This window comes from Manacus candei, unplaced genomic scaffold (assembly GCF_025592945.1).
Source record: "Manacus candei isolate 608988 ecotype Guabito, Panama unplaced genomic scaffold, ASM2559294v1 h1tg000026l, whole genome shotgun sequence".
Taxonomy (NCBI): domain Eukaryota; kingdom Metazoa; phylum Chordata; class Aves; order Passeriformes; family Pipridae; genus Manacus; species Manacus candei.
The window spans coordinates 1,480,773-1,499,405 of record NW_026138074.1 but is presented as its reverse complement, the minus strand read 5'-3'; the positions used below and the strand labels follow the sequence as shown (position 1 = coordinate 1,499,405).

General features: G+C 35.0%; 1 protein-coding gene across 9 annotated transcripts in view; it reads left to right on the top strand.

Annotated features, from left to right (window-relative positions):
• ULK4 (unc-51 like kinase 4) overlaps positions 1–18,633 on the top strand; it is a 226,062-nt gene that overhangs the window by 109,681 nt on the left and 97,748 nt on the right. For all 9 annotated transcript variants that reach the window (XR_007904773.1, XM_051789186.1, XM_051789185.1 and 6 more), the window contains exon 31: positions 61–109. Coding sequence is in view for 8 of the 9 variants with exons in the window: in XM_051789186.1 (XP_051645146.1) it covers positions 61–109 (49 nt within the window). In the remaining variant the exon portion in view is untranslated. The remainder of the gene's footprint in view (positions 1–60; positions 110–18,633) is intronic.

Below are 18,633 nucleotides of genomic sequence, written 5' to 3'. Positions count from 1 at the left end.
GTGTTAAATAAGAATTCTATTCCTCTGTTTTTAAATAAATCTTAAAACATGTTTTTACAGCCTCGTGGAAGAAATCCATCTTTTTCCAGTTCTTTTCCAAGTCATTTTGGTAAGAATAATTTTTAATATATATATTCTAATAGATAGATATAATATCTCTCAAATCATGTCAAACTAGTAAGTTTCATTAGGCATGTTGATAAAATAATAAGACATTGATAAAATCAAATGAAACAGTCTACCTAGTTTAAGTGACCATTTATGCAGTTCTCACCAACTAATTGAAGTTTCCTAAGGATACTTTTTTAATCAAAAAACCTCCCGAAAAATAGAACAAAAGAACTTGATCTCTGATTAGAACTATATATTTGCCCAATTGAAGCAAGAAATGCTGAGGAACTTGCATTTTATTAAATAGTATCAAATACAAGTTTGATGGTCTCAATTCCCACTATTTGACTTTGGAATTTCCTTCAATATAAAGTATCAAGGATAAGATTTTGGATAGTCACATGCGAAATTTCCGTCCCTAAATAGAATCTGCCACTTACAAATGTCAGGAAAACTGTTGATGGTTTTATTTCTCTGATAAGTTGCAAAACAAATATGTTAATGAAGAAGAGAAATGTTTAGACTGGTTTGGAATCTGGGTACTGTGCTATCCATTAGCCTTCTCATTGCTAAATTCCACAGTCTCTTATTTATTTTTTTAATCTTTGTGTTCATGAAGTCACATCAGGTAAGTGTCCTGTCATGTAAGCATGCTCCTGATGAATACTAAATATCTGTTATAAATAAATATGCATAATTTATGCAGTGTGGGCATGTTGCATACTTGCTTTTGCATCATTCTTGAAATTCAGTCTTTTTCAGATGATGTTCATAAATGTGATTCTGAATCAACTTTGATATTCCTTTCTTAGGTTTAATTATTTTAATCTTCACTCTTCCTTTGCAGTGATTTATTTCACTGCCTGTCATTTTGAATCTCTTTAATACTGCATACCCAGATAAGCCTTTTTTTATTAAAGTAACTTCTTAAGTGATAGATTTTTCCAGCAGCATACGGAACACAAGCTTTATGACATTTTTTGTGCATATATGTACAAATCTCTTCTTCTGATAAATATTCAGAATAACAAACCCCAAGATTTTACAAATGCCAAGATTTTACGGTATTTCATAAATAGTTTTGACCTAGGATGAGTACTACTTTTAGGTAGTAATAAAAGAAGAACATAGTAAAATATGTAAGTCAGATGTGTCATATTAATCCTTAAATATCGAATTAATGTTTTAAATGTCCTTCGGTGCTAGAATCTTGAAATTTAACTTCCAATATATATATATGTTAGTCTATAGCTATGAGTGTTTGAACGTGGTTATGATCTCTAGAAGTATTCCCACATATTGAAAAAATTTTTATCATGTATCTGTAGTCATGGAATTTAAAATGTGTGTATGTCATACCATGTAAGTAGGATGAGTTAGAGCCAGTCATAAATGCTCCCTCATGACCTCCCCACATGCAGTTTGACCTCATGAGTTCTAGAAATAGTATGGGGTTTTTTAGGGAGAAAAAAGCAGTTCAGCTCAAAATTGTCTGCAATTCTGTGAAGGTTTCACAGCTCTCTTGAACCCGTATAGCTCTCTTTGAGCTTATGGTAGAGTGGTGAGGGGGAAATCTTGTAGCTTTTAGGGAGAAAAAAATTTCCCCCTTCAATATGCTTTGTTCTGAGAGAACATCTGAAATTGCTTCAATTGCCGTATGCAGCATTCGAGCTTTAACAGTACTGTGGCTGTCAGCTGTGGTCTTGTTTGGCTCAAGGGATGTGAGATATGACACCCTAAACAATAAGGAGGGTGGCAACCTGTTCCCCTGTTTTCCCTACAGAAAAGTAAATTCAGCAAAGGAAGGTTAGGCAGTTAGAAAAACTTGGGAGCCAGGACTAGACAGACTGGAAGAATTAATCATTAGACTGTTTTCCTCATAAACAGAGTGGATTGAACAGAACAGATTAGCAAACTCCTTCATTATAGGTTTCTGAAATGTTTTTCATAGTTGTATGGATGAAGGGAGTTGCCTATAATTTGCTTCTCATTATTCTCCATAACCTAGTCTTTGTCTAGGTTTGTACTTCTGTTTGTTTCAAGAAACAGTACAAATAGAAATGTTGAACTCTGTACCTAGAATTTTACCAGACCGTGATCTATTGAATTTGAATTATGCTTCAGAGTCAATATACTATTTTATACTGACAGTAAGTTAATGTAGAGGTATTGCTATCAAGTTCAAGGAATATCACTAGTACTGCATGATTTCTGTGCCAAGACTGAATATCCAATGTATATTTTCTATGTATCATTAAATATAGTTCATATTATTTGCTGTGATGTGACTGACAGGACATTGACTCTGTTAGGCTCTGAAGGGAAATATTGTGGGCTCAAAATTTGAAAGTATCTCCAGGAGCAGTCTTTGTTTCTAGGCTACGATCAAAGTGGAATTGAATGTACTAGCTTTAATCTTGCTATCTCAGTAGCAAGGATGTGATGGCTTGCAGATACTGAGCAGTTTACAATAAATAGGTTTTAATAGGACTGCTTTTCCCTGCTCATCAGCGTAGAGTTACACTACCTCTTACTCAATGCTACTCTATGTTTTGGTCTAAGCAGTAACACTGAGATTTGGCAATTTTTTATTCTCTGTCATCTCACTGAACCAGTTAGATCTCTAAATTCAACTAAAGCACATGAAATGTATCCTTTCATAACGTTTATGTTATAGTTGCCAAACAAAAAGAACTGGATTAGTGAAAAAATCTGTTGCTGTCTACTTTAAGAGTTTTCTAAGAGAATAGCCATTATTTATATAATATATTTATATTTACCTGAGCTAGGTTTTAGTTAGTGATCTAATTAGTAAGAGGCTTTAAATAGAGTTCCAGTTCCCCTGGAAACCCTCAGCACTCATTTATCTCTCAACACTTAGTTGCATTTAGGAAATACGCATTAATGGTGTACTTTGTGAGTGTGTGAGGACCTGTATAGAGTTCTTGGTTATAGAATTTCAGAGGGGAATTTCATGTTACACCTGAATGGAAATTAATTTCATTGGTACCATGATCCCAGATCCTAGTGTGAGCAGTTATGTAGATTATGAGTAGTTCTACAAAGCAATATGAAGGTATGACTGTAATACGAGTGGACATTGATCTTGCTATAATGTCTAATGTGGTCAGCAATAATGTAGGGATGTGTATTTGTGGAAAAAAGGAGATATATTGACAATATACGAGTATTTTCAGGACAGTAAGTGATTGAAAAGCAGAAGGAAGGTTGGTACCATAATGTACAAAAATTAAAAGATGCAAACTCCTCTTGATAACAAGATTAAGAATAATGAACCAAATTCCATTATTATGTAAATGATGCCAAAAGTTGGGTTGATATAAGATATAAATATAAAATACTACTGTTGATGAAGAAAGGATTGTAGCAGAAGTTACTGTGGGATATGTTCCAAGTTTTATTTTCTTGCTGCCTTTTTCTACTACATCCTTAGTATTCTGTTTCTAATATGTTTTACTATGTCAAACCTGTCATCTGTCTGCAGGATCAGTTTATGATATACAAAATATTCTTTTTTATTATTATGTTATAATTCTGGAATGAGGTTAATAAAGGATTTGGAAGTGGTTTGCTGCCCTATTTGTAAATTGTGACTATTCATATTTTAGATTGCTACCAAGATTTTCACATTGCTGAGTAGCAAGCAGTGAAATTGGCATAAATGTTATTCTCTGTGCTATGTTACTTTCTAAGTTAGGGTAATATCATAAATATTACCTGGTCTTCCTTTAGAGTTATCTGAATGTAAGCTGTTGCACAGAAAAGAAATTCTGTGTAGTTGGTGAAATTGTATTTTTCTGCTGATAAGTTTTAAAACTAAAGCTAATGATGCTTGTGATTAGGAGCTCAGTGCTACCCTATTTTTAAAGCTCACTAGTCAATTTTGTGCTTATCCTATTAAAATCTCTGTTGTAGCTTTTAATCACACCAACATGTCACAGACTTCAGTTCTGGCTGTAAAATGTTTTTTTTACAAAGTTCTGTATTTTAATGGCCTGCTAAAATTTAAAGGTATATTGTTTTAATAAAAATTATATTGTAGTAAGATTGAAAGATATTGTATTTATAAATGATATCTTATTAGTGAATGCCAGCAATCAATGGTAGATTGTGTCTTAGTATCTAAACTGTAAATATAAAAATATAGTGATTATTTTATTTATATTGCTATTCTGTCCTTAGCACAAAAGAACGGGGAACACGTTTCTAACTCTTGCAAGTGTTTGTAAGCCATCCAGGGTGGGTACTTGAAACAAAAGAGTAGGAGACTCTTATTCTTATATTCTGTAAGAGAGTACAAATATCTGCTGCTGAATGAATTTCTTCTGCTGCTAATGAATTTCACCATTCCTTACTGCTTTTAGGGAAAAGCTGTATTTATAAGGTATCTGAAATTATATTCTAAGATGAATATTTGTGGCTTCTACAGGATAAGCATTAGTTATAGTTAGGAAACTTAAATGTATCCATAATTAGTATCTCCATGTTTTTTTCTTCTTGTGCACATACGTCCTGAAATTCTATATTTAATAGTCAGATTGTATGCTGTGACAGTGTATGTAAACCTACTGTGACAGATTAGGAATATAATCTATGAAGATTTCTGAAAGTGGAAATGCCAAAATCCTATTTTAATTGGTGGTTTATAAAGCAAAATAATTGCTTTTTTGAAAGAGATTTAATATTCAAAGATGGGTTAAGGAGAAACAAGTAAAAAAGTGTTGGAATATCTTAGAATTTATGTATTTGAAATGAAATTGAAATTACGAGATACCATTTAAAGAAAAAAAAATGTAATGCAAGTGTAAAATTTGCTATGAATAGAAGAACATCTTAACAATAAGAATGGTTTCAGTCTTTTTCAAACTGACAAATGTCTTACCAATTCATTGAAGTCGTGTCAACACTTAGTAAGGTATTGCATTTATTCTCTTTTTAATGCTAACTCAAATTAATAGGAGTGTTTCTAAAGACCAAAGAAGAAAAGGTAGTAGGGTACAGTATGTTAAGTTCCAATTTTCAAGGAATAAAATATGGCTCCTCTGGTAAAAATGTTGGGTTTTTTCATTACTCAGTTGACTTGCTTAAGCACTTTTAGTTTAAGGATGAGATTCCTGAGACTACTTATTTCTGTTAATTGCTGACATGAAAATTGTGTATACCTAAAAGAGATAAGCTTATGCATCAGAATGTATAATCCTGGAAATAAACATGTCTAAGTGGAATTCTCTTGAGAACTTTTTAGCATGAAGCAGAATCTTACTAAAAGAAAGTTTTCCTTTCAGAAACAGATTTTTTTGTTTTGTTTTGTTTTGTTTCAGTAATCTTTCAGTCAGGAGTTTCTGAGGAGGGTTTACACATATAAATGTTCGATTAGTGTTGAATCGGCTGTTAATCTGTTATCGTCAGCTGTTCTCTGCAATCATTAACACTGTACACAGAATGAATTCTTAACAGTTTTGTTTTATTGGTGTGTAGCTCATGTTTTTAACAGATGACAACAAAACTACTAGAAGCTAAAATGCATGGTATAAAAGCAACTTCTGATTGTGATTAATAATGAGAACCCATGGTATTTGATTTGTTTCCCTGGATACTGGTAAGTGATATGTGGTGGTTTTGCATATGGATAAAGCAGTCACAGAACTACAGATTTTCTGAAGTTGGAAGGGACTAAGAAAGATCGTAGTGTCCAACTACCTGCTTCTTGCAGGACTACCTAGAAGTACGTCATATGACTAGAAGTGTCATCCAGATGCTCCTTGAACTCTGTCAGGCTTGGTGCCATGACCACTTCTCTGGGAAGTCTGTTACAGTGCTCAGCCACCCTCTCAGTGAAGAATCTTATCCTTATATTGTCTGAACTTGCCCTGATGCAGCTTTATTCCATTCCCTCATGTCTTGTCGATGGTCACCAGAGAGAGGAGATTAGCATCTCCCCTCTGCTGCCTCACTTGAGGCGGTTGTAGGCTGTGATAAGGTCTCCCTTCAGCCTTCTCTCCTCCAGGCTGAACAAACCAAGTGACCTCAGCTGCTTCTTGTGGGTCTTGCCCTTGAGACTTTGCACCATCTGGGCAACCCTTCTTTGGACACACTCTACTATATTATGGTGCCCAAAACTGCACACAGTACTCAAGGTGAGGCCGCACCAGTGCAGAGCAGAGCAGGACAATCACCTCGATCGACCGACTGGTGATGCTTTGCCCGATGCCCCCCCCGACATGATTGGCCCTTTGGCTGCCAGGGCACTGCTGACTCATATTCAGCTTGCCATTGATCAGGACCCCCAGCTTACTTGCCACAGGGCTACTCTCCAGCCTTTTGTTCCCCTCTGAAAAGGTCAACTGAAGTTTCCTTTGCACAGGCATTTTCCTACAAACAATGGGAGAAAGATTTGATTTTTTCAATATCATTGTAACATGTAGTAGGCTTTCAATGTTTGCTATAATCACAGAGCTTAAGGCTTGTCTGTGCTGCAGTCAGTGTGTGGCAACAATTCACAAAGTTGTCTCTACCTAACTCTGAGCTAGTAGCTTCATTAACATTTGTAATGTGGGCACACCAACAGAGGGCTTACAAAGTGCAGAGCTTAATAAATACTTTGACAGTTAGCTGCTGTAGCCATCCTGGCTTAGGTGCCCTAGCAAGTTCAAAGTGAAGGATATCTTCACGCTTAATGTATGGATGTCCTCCCATACTTGCAGAAGACCAATGTAGTTTGAAGAAATCTCAGGAAAGGACTGGAACAGGAGTGTTAGAAGTGATGGGAACATCACAGGAATGTAAGAATGATAAATTCCTTAGGATTTAGAAGATATTCAAGTTTTGGTAGGAGAAGCACTGTATAAATTCTAAGTAAATGTGGGCAGCCTATTTTATGACTGTATGTCTGTGTAGATCTATCCCCAGTAGGACTGCTGGTGGAAAAAAAAAGTGTTTGAGGAAGTAGAGCCATCCTTTAAATCATTTTAATATTATAAATCAATATTCTGCATAATAAAATGGGTTTTAAAAAAGCAAAAAGCATGTCCTTCTATCATTCTCTTTCTTATCTAATAAACTATTTTGAACCAGTACTTCTGTTAGGGATGGGAGTAAAGTTATTTACAAAATCACCTGGAGCTCCACTTCTGAGAGAAAAATTGTGTCCACAGCATTTGTGACAGCATTATATTCTTTTATCAGAAGGAAATTCAGCTATTTACATCTTAAAGGAATTGCTTCCTATTGCTAGACAGTAATATTTTAGTGTGTATGCTACATAACTATTTTTTTTTTATTTTATAATCAGTACTAAGGGACATAAGAAAATTCATGTATAAACAATATTTTTATGTGTTTCTTGGTAGATTTTTTTTTTATCCTGTCCCAGAACTTGAAAATTGTACAGATAATAAACATGAGTCTAAAAGACAGTAATACGGTTTTAAAGCTAGGTATAACATACTGGATAAGAAAATCACAAACAAGTAGTGAAGTGCATGGCTGTATTCTTTGCAGAAATAGTGACCATAATTACTGCTGATACTAGAACACATTTCTAAGTTTTACGATGCCGTGACTGTTTTCCATCTCTTTGGTCTCACTCTTCACATTATATATTACCAGTCTTCAATAAGCACTCAAGCATACTGTTTTGGTGAAGGTGTTTTTTTTAATAAACATTTCTTAAGTAGTCTGGAGTGGATGGTTATTCTGTGTCTTACCAGTTGTCTTTTGAATAAAAATATTCTCACAATTTCAAAGAAAAAGTTGTCATGAACTAACAGTCGTTATTCCTTGCATGTAGCCATCTCGTGGGACACTACAGAAAAGAGGAAACCTAACTTGTCTCAGCAGTCCAACATGGAAAGGCAAGAGTGTGAATGAAATTTGGAAGATGGGAAATTCCAGCTTTATATAGAAAGAAACTTTTTGCTGTGAGGAGGGTGGTGAAACACTAGAACCAGAGATGAGAGAGGTTGTAGGATCTCTGTGCTTGGAGACTTAACGCTCATCTGGATGCAGCTGTGAGTCAGCCTGCTTTGGCAGGACTGCTTTGAGCAGGGGGCTAGACTACAGAGCTCCAAAGGTGACTACAACCTCATGTCATTCTGTCATTTGATTGTCCCAATCCAGTCCATCTTCCTAAAAAACAATCAACCGAACAAAAATTACCCAACACATTATTTTCCTAGTATAGTAGCCACCATTCACTGAGCCCTGCCTGTAGTTAGATACGTTAACTCCTCTAGGTTAGCATCCAAGTCAGTAGTGTTTCTGATTTCTTCATCTATTTTTTGCTTCCTAACAATTCGTATGCTTTGACCTTTAAGTAAGCAAGGTGGATGTACTGAAGTGGCAATGCTTATTCAGCTGGCTTGGCTCCACTCCCATTTCTTCCTTATCTGAGGCATCTACATTTTATACTGCATGAGAGTGGTGTTTTATGAACCAAATCCAAGACAGACTGTAGGTCAGGGTTGAGTGGTTGGATGTATAAAGTCACTGAGTGTTTCTGCCAACTTGTTTTGTCTCTCAGTACATTTAAACATTATGCAAGGTACCTTAAATGTGAGTCTTGTGGTTTTTAACAGTGTTCTGAACAGATTTTTTTTTAATTTTGTGATTGGGAAATTTGAATATTTTTGTGGAGAATTTTCCTTAGTGATTATATTTTTCCTTAAAAACAGTGAAACTCTGACCTTTAAGGGAACATTCTAACTTTAGCTTTGCACATGACAGGAAAAGTTAAAGCTATTAGAATTTATTTCTTGGAAAACTGGAAGACTTCCCTCTAAAACAAAATGGAAAACAAATGCACTTAAATGTTAACTAAGACTTTTTAATTCTGGGACCTTTAGAACAGATAAGATTTGTAGAATATTTGAAATACTTACCTAGAAAACTTTTATAGTGTTTCGGTGAAGAATCCTGTGTAAAAAAAACCAAAAACCAAAACAAAACCAAAACTGCACTTCTAAAAATATGGAAAAGACATGAAGTTTTGCCCTTATAGTGTAATCATATTTCTTTTATTTGTAATTTTAGATTGATAGATAACTTCTATTAAAATTCGCCGGTACTTCATTTAATAGTACGTTATTCTGTTTAGCCTGTTCCATCAGGAATGATTCTGTTATTGTTGCCCCAGTTTAGTCTGAATAAAGAGTTTATGACCTTTTTCCATGGTCACTGAACACTGTATCAGGAATTTCATTTTAGTTGTCAGATCAGTCTGTCAGTCTTGGGAACTTATGGCAGAAGGGTATTGAGCTTATGCTCCTTAATGATGGGTGTCACCAGGAGCAGGAGTGAGGGGGCACCTCAAGACAGCCCTAAGGCTTGGATAGGCACAGAATTGGAGCTCGTGTTCTCTCTCAGTTTTTCTGCAAATGCAAAGTCATTTAAGATCATACAAAGTTCAGAATGCAGAGTTTCTAAATCAAGGTTTTCCCCTTCTTCAACAGTTTTGGCTTGGGTTGTTTTGAGGGTTTTTTCATGGTCATAAGACTGTTAAGTGTTCGCATATTCTTTCATCGCACTTTATTTGAGCATTTTTGATAGAAGTTTCGTGCATAACCTTCAGGATCTTGTGATTATTCATGTAATTAAAATCCTCTGCAGTTTTTTTGACACCTAATGCTACTCACTTTCAGTTTAATTTGCACTCCTTTTCAAAGCAGCCCTGAAACCTGTATGTGTCTGCTGTCAATGGTCCCAACTCTACTTATGCAGTGGTTCAAGATGTGTTACCATTATCACTCAGGAATGAGATATCATGATTAAATAAAACCACAGTCTAATAACACCTGTTTAATCCTTTGTCCTGGTCAGGAGAGCACACTGAATGTTATACATTATAAGAGGAAGTATTGCAATGGTAGGCAGAAAAACATTGTGCACGTTACTCCATGTGTACATTCTGGATCCTTCCTCTCAAAAAGTTTACCATAGAACAGTAAAAAGTGCAAAGAAAAGAGACACAGATGATCTAAGATCTGGAATGGCCCCTGTGAAAGAGATTACTCTTCCGTATGCTTTAGTCTGGAAGGTGGTGTTTGAGGGGGAACTATGATCTTTACATATACACATAGCATGCAGTCAGGTGAATAGGGAGCAGTTTTGCTGTTCACTGTATCTACTAACACAAGATCTGTATTATAATAACCAAAGACAACTTGCAGTTGGGATCTTAAAAACTGACAAAAGTGATACTGTTTCCTGTAGGGCTATGTTCAGCTCTCAGCTCTGTCCATACTTGAAGTAAAAAGTAGACTGGACAAATTAATGAAGAAAAATCCATTGAGAGCTATTATGTTCTAAAAATCTACTTCTGGCTCAAAGTCCTTGGCCTTTGAATTCCTAGAGGCTGAGGAGAGTGTCCTGTGTACCTGTCTTGTACTTTTAAGGCTTCTTCAGTTGGTGAGTGTTTGGGTAAGTAGACTTTCTTTTAGAACTGAGTTAGATTCTGCTTTATATACTGAAAATGCATGCATGGGGTTTTAGTTGCTAGCTGTAGAAATTTGTCTCACCAATTCCATTTTTGTATGAGAAACCAGTTTAATTTTTTATGACTTAAACAGATTGACTTGTTTTCTGAAGCAAGTTATTTCTTAGAGAAATTAGCAAGTTAAAAATACACAACTCTGAGTCATGAGGTTAATTTCCAGTCTGTGCTGTTTATTTGGTTGGCTGTAAAGAGGTTGGTATTAGTACATGTGAGTTAAAAATTAACAGTAATTCTTTAAGAATTAGTATTTACCCAGATTCTCTGTTTATGGACAAGTTTCATAGTTCTCAATGTTTATCGTAGCACGTTTCTACAGTATTTGTATTACATCAAAGCTCTTTTCACTCAGTCATTATAATTAGACAATTTTCCTACTTATTAGAGAAAAAATATTTGGGAGGTTGTTGGGGATAGGTAAAGGGATAATTGCACTCCTTTTTAATTAAAGATTTAATGGGCATCACCATCTTCAGAAACCACATTACTTCTCTCACACCACTTTCCTCCAAAGGTTCTGTGGCATTTACTGCCTTTCTCCTACATTTTAATTTATATAATGCAACAAAAGTAGTTAATCTTCTGGATTGGTAACTGGTTCTGCTGTGAATAAGATTAAACAAATGAAATTCTTTGTCTTTTGTTGTCCATTTCCCCCCAATTTTATCAGTAAATGGTAAGTCTCACTTACCATTCTTTAAGATTTTTATCCCATTCTCACACTCTTGCAGTGCCCACACCTTGGACACATTTAATTTTGTTTAGTTTTTTTCCCATAATCAGTTTGTAATTTTGTAATATTTATATATATGTGTGTGTATATATAAAATATGCATCCATACGTGTGACATTATTTATGTTAGTAATCTCACAGTCTTTGTGACCTTGTAAGTGTTTTTCATACTGTATCATGTGACATAAAAAAGAAGAAATGTACCTGGTGGCAGGAGTTCCATGTTAGTTGATTGTGAGCAGCAGAAGAGGGAGTGACGAGAACAGCAGCTTTGGGAAGCTGGCAGAGTTGCTCTAGTTTGTAACTGCTGCATGCCTCAGGGATGGCTGGAGTGCAGCTCTGCAGCATTCCCTCACTCCCACCCCAGCTTGGCCAGTCACTGAGTCACAGATTGAGCTAAGGGGCACATGGAGACTTGGGGAGGAGGAGGGGCTGTAGCACCATCCTACAGCAATGTGCAAATGTGTGAAACAGCAGGTGCTGCAGAAAGACAGATTCTTTCTAACATGAGACTTCTCAATTCTAATACCAAATTATGTCCTTTATGACCTTTAACTATCAAGTTATAGGGAGAAATCATGACCTTACCATAGCTTGTGTGAATTTTATGTAACATTTTAAATGGAACCACCTCCAATGTTTACCCAAGATGATTAATATCTAAATTTAAAGATTTATTTATTTTTGCTGTAGAAGCAATATTAAAGCAAAATCTCATTTCTTCCAAACCTTGTGTTTGTCAGGCTGATTTAGAGCAAATTGCCAGTTTATTGTTCCTGCTAATGTAAAAACCAAGACAAAGAGAAAGCATTTAAGAGAACATGTATACTGAAGTAAATCTGGGATGCATGCTTTTCAGAATAAGATTTTGTTGATCTTATGACCAGAATTTTACTGTGACAGTATCACTGTTCTGTCAAACAGCTGAAATACCTCTCTTAATCTCATCTAAATAAATATTGGTGTAGGAATGAGGAAGTTGCTGACTGTACCTTTATTGACCATCTGCATTCTGATGACTAAGGTACTGAGCTATTGTGTGCTTCACAATAGGCTTTGTAAAAGAATATTGAACATCCGTGAATGGTTTCTGACTGGCAGAGGGTTCCACATTAAGCATCTGAACTCAGATCACTTGTCTAGAAATTTTTCTGGTTTGGCTTCAAAAATGTATTCTTTATGCATTCCTTATGTTAATGTCTTCCTGAAGAGTTCATATTGCAGGGTGTTAATTAGATTTTAGAATGTCAGTCTTCCACAAAGCAAAACAATTTAAATCTTAATATTCTACTTTCAACTTTCTGGTTTTACCTGTAGTCATTTACTCATTGTCTTATAATCTTAGTTTCTAAATATATTTTGTTTTATAAAATGTTTTTATAGGCAAGCTAAAAAATCATTGCTTTGCTAAGGGAGATTCATAGCCATATATATGCAAACAGATTAAGCCTACCATGATCCACTCTTAGTTTCCCCACTGTAACTTTCTAATTACAATTATAACAGTAGCATCATCTCAAAGACTCAGATGAAATTTTGGTAATCTTTTTTTTTTTTTTTCTTCATTCCTCTTAGGTTTGTCTTTTGAGTCCCCTGTTTGTATTACAAGGTTCAGTTTCTGCCCCTTGCTTGTTTTGACCAAGTAGTTCCTTACTGATAATATTGAGTACAGGAAGCAAAATTGTGCCCTAGTACTCTTTTTCTTTCCTTTGCATATACTGAGTTCCTTTCACACTCCTGCCTACCAAACAAGATAACCTGTTCAAATATCATTATGCTAAATACAGTGAATGACATTTTTCACTGATTTCAGTTCAACTGATCGTCATAAAGTGATCCCTGTGGCAGATACTTAAGCACTGTTTGGTGGGTGACACTGTTTTCAATTTTCTGTTGCTATGTCATGTGATTTGATATGGAGTTTGGCAATAATTTAAATCTTTACAAAGAAAAACCAGATTTCTTTCAGTTACTTATTTAAGTAAAGTATCTTTTCTCCTTGGTGCATACTTTATTTGCTTGACTGAAGCAGAAAGAATGCATACAATGGTTGATAGCTCTTTTCACTATTATAGAGGGCCAAGAATTATTCTTTAAACAGTACAATTTGTTTGTTACTGTACATTCTGAAGTTCCACATTTGTTCACCCTTTGTCAAGTTCTGGAGCAGGATTTAAATTCCCTGCACGTAGCTATCTTTAGGGCTCACATCTGGATGGCACTGCAGGAGCATATTGCTGAAAGCAAGCAGGGTAGCAGTTTTGATGGTAACAATGGAGTCTGAGAAAATACTGGATGCCTGAATAAGATTCCATTAAAAAGGGGGGAGTGAGAGGGATGTCTAATGCAGTCCATTTAATGCAGAACTCTCCAGAGAGTGAAGTGGGGATTATGCCTGCTCCCTTGCTTATTAAAGACTGGTATAGAAGATGCTTGTTGGGCGAATGGTATCTCCATAACAGACACTCTAATACTCATGAATAAGTTTCTAATTATATCTTAATGATATCAGCCACAAATAGGAAAACAAAAACCTTTGTCTCCCTGAGTGGTTACCTTAGTGGCTGCAGGATTGGCAAGGTTTAGATTTTCCATCTCCTCTCACTAATCCCAGGGGACTTCATTGTGAGAAATGAGACTTGTTTATGATGGTGAATTAGATTGCTGTAAAAGGTTATTTCAACAGACAGTTGGGAAATCATAATAGAATAATTTAGTAAAAATGGGAGCTAAAGTATGCTTAATGAAACATGATTAGATTTAATTTTCCTACTATTTCAATCATTAAAGGTACATTATCCTTTCTCAGACCTCATTTGGGCTCTTTGCCATGGACCCACTCTGAGTAACAGACTGAAACTTGCATGTTCCATTAGGATATGAAAATACCTAATGATACCCTAGTCTCCTCTCCCTAGCTTTTGTAAAATTTCTGTTACCAGCTTTTCAGATATATTTTAGCTGTTTTCTCTTTGATCCTTTTATTCCCTCTCACATCTGTTGTATACATTTTCAGTATGAATAACTGTTCAGGGAGGATAGGTTCAATGAAATGAAGTAAAAGACTGATATAGTTACCTAATAATTGTGAAATGACTTGTTATGAGTAATTAAAAATTGTTAATTTAGTTATTACTGGGATTCTGTGTTCTAACAAAGTAAATATTTTAATCACTTCATATGAAATATGTTTTCATGCTGTTTTAATCTGGTGGTGCAATTGTTCAGGTTTTGGGGATTTTTTTTGGGTTTGGGTTTGGTTTTTGGTTTGTGGGGGGTTTTTTGGTTTGTTCATTGGTTGGTTTGTTTGTTTGTTTGTTTGTTTTGAGTTGGGTTTTATTATTTATTATTTTTCTTTATCCTTTCCTTTTAGAGTGCAATGACACATTGTGTGACATCACATATGGGCTAAAATTTCTGTCTGTCCTCTAGTGTCAATGAGTTTAGTTCTTGATGATATTGTATGACTCTCTCCTAGCATCAAAATGCTACTTTGATCTAAAAATACCCAACTGCTTTTCAGGCTATGATTTCATATGAGAATAAAACTGCTCTTTTTCAGTAGACAACTTGAACAGAGCAGCAGAACATTGCTGATAGGAACTGGTCATGGCTCCACAGCTTTCAGGACCCCAGTGTGTTGGCTGAGAGAGGAGATATAGTGGTTTCATGATGTTATTCCAATTTGGCTGTAGGTTTCACTGAGAAAGGCTTCTTTTGTTCAGGGTGAATTTTCAGCCCAGAGTTCCATGGGAGGCAGAGGAGAAAGGCAGACCTCAGGGTAGCCCGTGGCACATTAATCAGAATGCTTTAGGGGAATGGCCCAAATGCAGATCCCGAGTTCAGTATCACCCAGAAGGAATGGCTGACAAAGGGTTTCTAAAGCTCAGAATAAGTATTTTGACTACTAAGCAAGATGCTTTACTAGCATGTCTCACCATCTCCTGCTGAAGTCGCTTTAGTTTGTATATATTAAATTTTCCATGTAACAGAGCCTTCTGATGATCTGGGCTTTCACTTAAACTGAGGAGAAGTAAAACAGCTTAAGTCCTCTACATTTCCTGTGAACCAGTGTGGGGTACAGGTGGTATGAGACTCTAGAGAGTGTGTCAGTGTGCACTGGGAATGTTTTTTTAAAGTCTTAAGTTTTTGAGGAAATGTGAAGTCTATCTCTGTTTTGAAACAGCATAGAGTCTCAAGTCATTTTTCAGAGGGGCTAGAATAGTTTCATTTGAACTCTGTAAGTCACAGTTAAAATAATTTACAAGAAAATGTGTGTGTTTGTATATTCATGTGTGTGTATATATATTTAACATATCCTGTATTCCTTTTGAAGCAATAGAAATAAGTTCTCATATAATTGTTTAGTATCTGTTTGTTACTGAAATGAGCTATATGAGGGGTAAAAAAACATCACTTTTTAGAGGCTTGAAGGTGCTGTGTTACACTATACTGGCACTGGAATCTCCCATGTTTCCAGGCAATAGTTGCCTTAACAGTGGCAAAGAGCAGGAAGATTTGAATTGAACCTATGCTTGGGAAAAAACACATATTGATAACTGGAATGTATCTCTGTCATTAAGTGGAACTTGTTTTTCTAACCCATAGCAATTTTAAACCTGATTTCTTAAAGTTAATTTCTTGAATCAATATGTAAGTATCTAAATAGAAATGACTAGGAGAAGAGATGGGACGAGACTATGAAGAAAACTATAATAATGTATTTGAAAATTACCCTGGAAAGGTGTGCAAAAAGAAAAATGCTGTTTAACATTTTATTAATAATAGTAATAACAAAATGCAGTATAACTTCCTCTATCTTTGAAAAAGAAGTAGGACTTGCTTAGAAGAGCCTCCAATCTTGCTGTTGTTAGCCATTCTTGATTGTCTTTGATTCACCTGTTAATCTCCTAAGAAAATGGAATAAATTATGAGTGAGATCATATGTAGCAACAAGAGGTATACTTACTTTCAAGTCATAGCATCTGATACTGTTTTGTAAATGCTTATGAGCAGCAGAATTGGTTTCCTTTTCTTATATTCTTGTAGATCTGAGTTAAGCTTTTAAATTTTAAGTTGTACCTTTGCTCCTCTTTGCGATGTAGGAGTTGACTTCAGAACAGGTGACAGTAAGAGTTAGATTCACAATAATAATTTATTAACACATACAAATTTATTATAAATTTATTTATTATAAATAATTTATTATAAAAATATATTTATTACCAACCTTATTATTACAAATTTCTTTGTTTATAATTAAATATTATAAACATTATTATTAAAATTATTTAATTTATTATAAACCTCATATTGCAGGTATATTTTGAGTAATAATAATTACTATTATTGCTGCTCTTGTTAGCTGTCATTTCTTTCTCCATTTTACTTCCTTCTCATCAGGCAGACTGTTGCTAGCTAAAGAAACAGTTGCCTTTCAATATCAGTAAATTCTAGTGGCTGGAAGATATAATTCCTGTGACTGATGTTGCATTCATGCTGTCAGTATTTTATAGAGCCAAAATGGGGCTGTCATTTCGTAAGTATGTTTCTGAAATACGTACTTGAAATATGACCTCCTAAAGTGAACTTTTTGTAGGGTCACATGTACAGATAGAGCAAGTATCAAATGTAAAGCAGGATGAAAACAAATAAAAGAATAAAAAATCATGATGAAATTAAAAAATACTGGTTTTGTCTCAGAACAACATAACCAAGATGTCTATTCTGTCTCTGGTTCTACCACCACAGAGAACTCCTTTAAAAGCAAACTCTGTAGAGTCTGGAAACTGCAGCAACATCCTGGAAGAATTTAAGCAAGGAGAAGTTACAGTCATTTAACCTTGAAGTTCTGTCTTTATAGTCTCTAGATTTATTTATTTGTTCTTTTTAATTTTTCATCTTGACTGCATGCTGTTTCTTGTGGTAAACAGTCATAAAGCAAAATCATGTTAACCTTGCAGAGAATTTGATTAAGGAATGGGGTTGGTGACTTGTTTGTTGGACACCAAGTTAGGCTGATGAGTGATTTGTTATCTCTGTGGGAGATTTTCGGATAACAGTAAGCTTCCTTCCTGTTGTGTCTACAAGAGAAAGTGTGTTTTTAGTATTTACATAGAATAAGTAACTGTACTTTTATTATCTTTTTGTTTTTCTATTTGTTCCCATTGGGAAGTTGTCTGACTATAAATACAAACTGCTCCTTTCATATGTGGTTCTTAGTATCAGACTTCTTTCTCTGAGAGCAGTGAGATTTTTTTGTTCACTATAGGAACACCATATTTTTTAGGCCTGGATTTCAGCAGTACTTATTTTTGTAAACTGGCATTAAGAGACATACCAAATGCATCAAGTCTTATTTAATTAAATATGTGTATCAAATCCACTTAGGAGAATTTTAATTGCTGTGATGCACACACATAGTTAGGACTACTCTGAATCCTAACCTTGCCTTCAAATTTTTAATCTTTGCCCCAATATCATAGTTCAGTTTTCTTCAGACCATTGATTTCACCTCAGCTGCTTTTATTCTTGGACTTCATATAAACAGCGTGGCATAAGAAGAAAACACATTCATCTTCAAGTTCCTGAATAAGTGCCAAGATAACACTGTGATACATGGAGTATGAAAGTGTGTATGTGTAATACACATACTGTTTATCAGGGAACATTAACTTGAGATAGAGTTGAGAATAGAGATTATATACCACTAATTTATAGAAGAAACTTTACAAAGATAGTTTACCCATAAACCCCATTCCTATAGTTCACAAAGATACTATAATAATATACCAGAAGTATTTTTTGTTTCCTGGATTTGTAAGTATTTAATAAGGTGATTATGATAAGGATTTGCTAATTCATGGTCCTTAATTAACTGATTAAAAAAAACCCAAACAAACCAACAAACTCAACACATATGTGAGTCTACCATCCATTATACTTTTTTTCAGTATTCAGTCATCTAGAAAGAAAATTGCTAAAATGGAGGAGATACCCAATTCTGTAACCTTCCGCAACGTCAGAAGGAAATGAGGAGGCTGGTGATTTGAAAGTTGTTGTAATTTCAATCATGGATCGTCTTGTCTTGACCATGGATATTAAGCACAGAAAAATTATGCCAAATAAAATCTCCCTATGATATTTCTTTAGAGTACACATGAATTTTACTCCTAAGCAAAAACCCTTACTGTTTGAGAGACAATGTTTATTGAATATAGCACCACAAAACAGCACTATGTTGATGAGTAAAGTTATTTAACAACTTCTTACTTACACA